General features: G+C 36.1%; 1 protein-coding gene across 2 annotated transcripts; it reads right to left on the bottom strand.

Annotated features, from left to right (window-relative positions):
- Positions 1–320: 320 nt before the first annotated feature.
- LOC119075075 (probable cytochrome P450 6d5) lies at positions 321–2,113 on the bottom strand. Of its 2 annotated transcripts, XM_037181468.1 has the most exons (3): positions 2,000–2,113; positions 872–1,846; positions 321–807 (listed from the first exon to the last, which is right to left on the bottom strand). In XM_037181468.1, the coding sequence occupies exons 2-3, from the start codon at positions 1,707–1,709 to the stop codon at positions 380–382; spliced, it is 1,266 nt and encodes a 421-aa protein (XP_037037363.1). In that variant the 5' UTR covers positions 1,710–1,846; positions 2,000–2,113; the 3' UTR covers positions 321–379. The 2 variants fall into 2 exon arrangements, with proteins under 2 accessions (XP_037037363.1, XP_037037362.1); XM_037181467.1 differs by having other exon boundaries at positions 872–2,076.
- Between the last annotated feature and the right edge of the window lie 217 nt (positions 2,114–2,330).

Genomic DNA, 2,330 nt, shown 5'->3' with positions numbered 1-2,330 from the left:
CGTATAACCAAACATTTTTTTTATTTTTGTCATCCATGTTGATAACAGATGATAACGAGCCATTTCTAAAGGCGTCATTTATGAATGGCCCCTAAAAAGTGTAATGTGATTTTATTCATATTGATAGTGTAATACCTGTTTCATTCTTCATTGTTTAAGAAAACGTTAAATATTGCACTAATTCGAGTTTAACCCTTAGATGCTGGTTTTTCCGAACATTTATTTTTTTAAATAAGTACATAAAATCCCTGAAAATATTCGAACAGTTAAGGGACCTGATCCACCCAAAAGGTGGGACCTAGTTTTTTAATTTCTGTAATTTTGTTTATTGAATTCGTTATTTATTGAACATAAATTGTGTACAACTTCTACATTTATCTCAGACTCTAGCTGTAAATTTTAACTTAAAGCCTTCAAGTGGTACAAGAATATTGACAACTGGCTCATACTTTATTTCATTGCCTTCATATTGAGTATGTAACTCGATTCGATACTTCTGAAGGATTGATACAATTCCGACCTTGATCACCAATTTAGCCATCCGCGAACCGGTACAACCTCGTGGGCCATCTCCAAATGACAGATATGGCATGTCAAGTTTTGTTTTGTTCCATTTATTTTCGGTGAAAAATCGTGATGGATCGAATTGTTCTGGATTCGGATAGTATTTGTCATCGCGTTGAATGGAAAAAGCTGGGATTAGAATATGGGTCCCTTTCACAATTGTGATATTCGTATCCGGAATTGTATATTCTTTCGTACATTTTCGACTGAACGTCGGTATAATAATGTGTTTGCGAAGCGTTTCTGATTAAAGATTTTGAATTAAAATTGGATCATCAGTCACAAAAAAAAAATTAAAATAACCTACCATCGACGCATGCATCCAAATATTCAAGTTTTTTAAGCGAATCGAAAGTGAATTGTTCATCCTTTCCAGCAAATACATTGTCAATCTCTTCATATACTTTTTGCTGTATATCTGGATTTTTGGCAATTTCAAATAGGCAAAATGATATTGTCGATGCAGTTGTTCCGAATCCAGCGAGATAAAAGCCAAATGTTTGTGCAGCCACCTGTTCGATGGTTAAAGTCTTCGTACTTTCATTTCTGATCACGGTTTGCCATTCATCATCCAATTGAATGGCGCCCGTGTTACGCAATTGAATGAGCAATTGGAAAAAGTCTTTTCGTACCACATTTCCATTTTCGCGCAGATCAATCGATTGTTTCACAAAATCAAGTAACGACTCACGAGCTTCTCGATCTAACAGACGCAATCCAGACCATTTTAATAAATTTGGCCATAAATTGAAACAAAACATTCGGAATCCATTCTTCCAACTAGTGCTGTGAAACGAATTTGCCATTTTGCAAAATGTATTATTCGGATCGTTGAAACTATCGATTTCAACACCGAACACCACAGACGCAATAAGATTTGTTGTAAATTTTTCAATCAGCGGGTGTATTTCCACCACTTGATTGGTGTGAATGGTTTTTTCTAGCTGTCTTAAAAGCGGTTCTTTACAATCAAGTACCGTTGTAAACATCGCTTTTAGCCTCCCGTTTGTAAAGGCAGGTGTTAAGCTGGCCCGTAAATGTTTCCATCTTTCTCCTTCGAGGGCAAATTGAAATGCCGCTGTTGGATCATTCTCTTCGTCCAAATAAGTACCGTGGTCGACAAAATGTTGAAAATCTCGGACCATGATGTTTTGAACAAGCTCTGGATCTCGTACAACCAAAATCGGTTTCCAAAACGAATAAGTGCCAATGAATGGCTCCGATGTGCCTCGATATATTTTGTGAAGTTGCTCCGTAAGATGAATTTTTAATCGAGTGCTTTCTGCGTAGTTTCCGAACGGAAACGATGGTTTTAATTGAGGCACACCACGACGTTGCCAGTATGAAAACGCATATTTTACATAGTAATGAGCCAATGCAAATGAACAGACTAATAACGAAACTAATGTGGAATAACCGAACATCGTATTGTTACACAATTTTAACGTTTGAGATGTTTAGTACGTATACATTTTGAGCTATTTGTTAAAACGATAAGACCTACGATTTTAATATTGAACAATGTATTTAGTTCGTCGTCGTTATATTTACTCACGAATTGAAAGACGTAGAAACCAGATAATTATACCAACAAAACACGTGCGACACGGTGGGGCTGAACAACTTTCGTGAACATGGGATTTTTCAACGGAAAATCATTTTTAGGGACAAAAAAAAAGTGATAAAAAACTGAGCTACTTAGAGGCATACCGTATTAGTATTTTACATGACTAGGGATAAAAAGACTAAAAGTAGAGTTTTCGTGT

The sequence above is a fragment of the Bradysia coprophila genome, unplaced genomic scaffold, assembly GCF_014529535.1.
Source record: "Bradysia coprophila strain Holo2 unplaced genomic scaffold, BU_Bcop_v1 contig_176, whole genome shotgun sequence".
NCBI lineage: Eukaryota > Metazoa > Arthropoda > Insecta > Diptera > Sciaridae > Bradysia > Bradysia coprophila.
The sequence above is the reverse complement of the archived record's forward strand: the minus strand, read 5'-3'. Positions and strand labels throughout refer to the sequence as shown.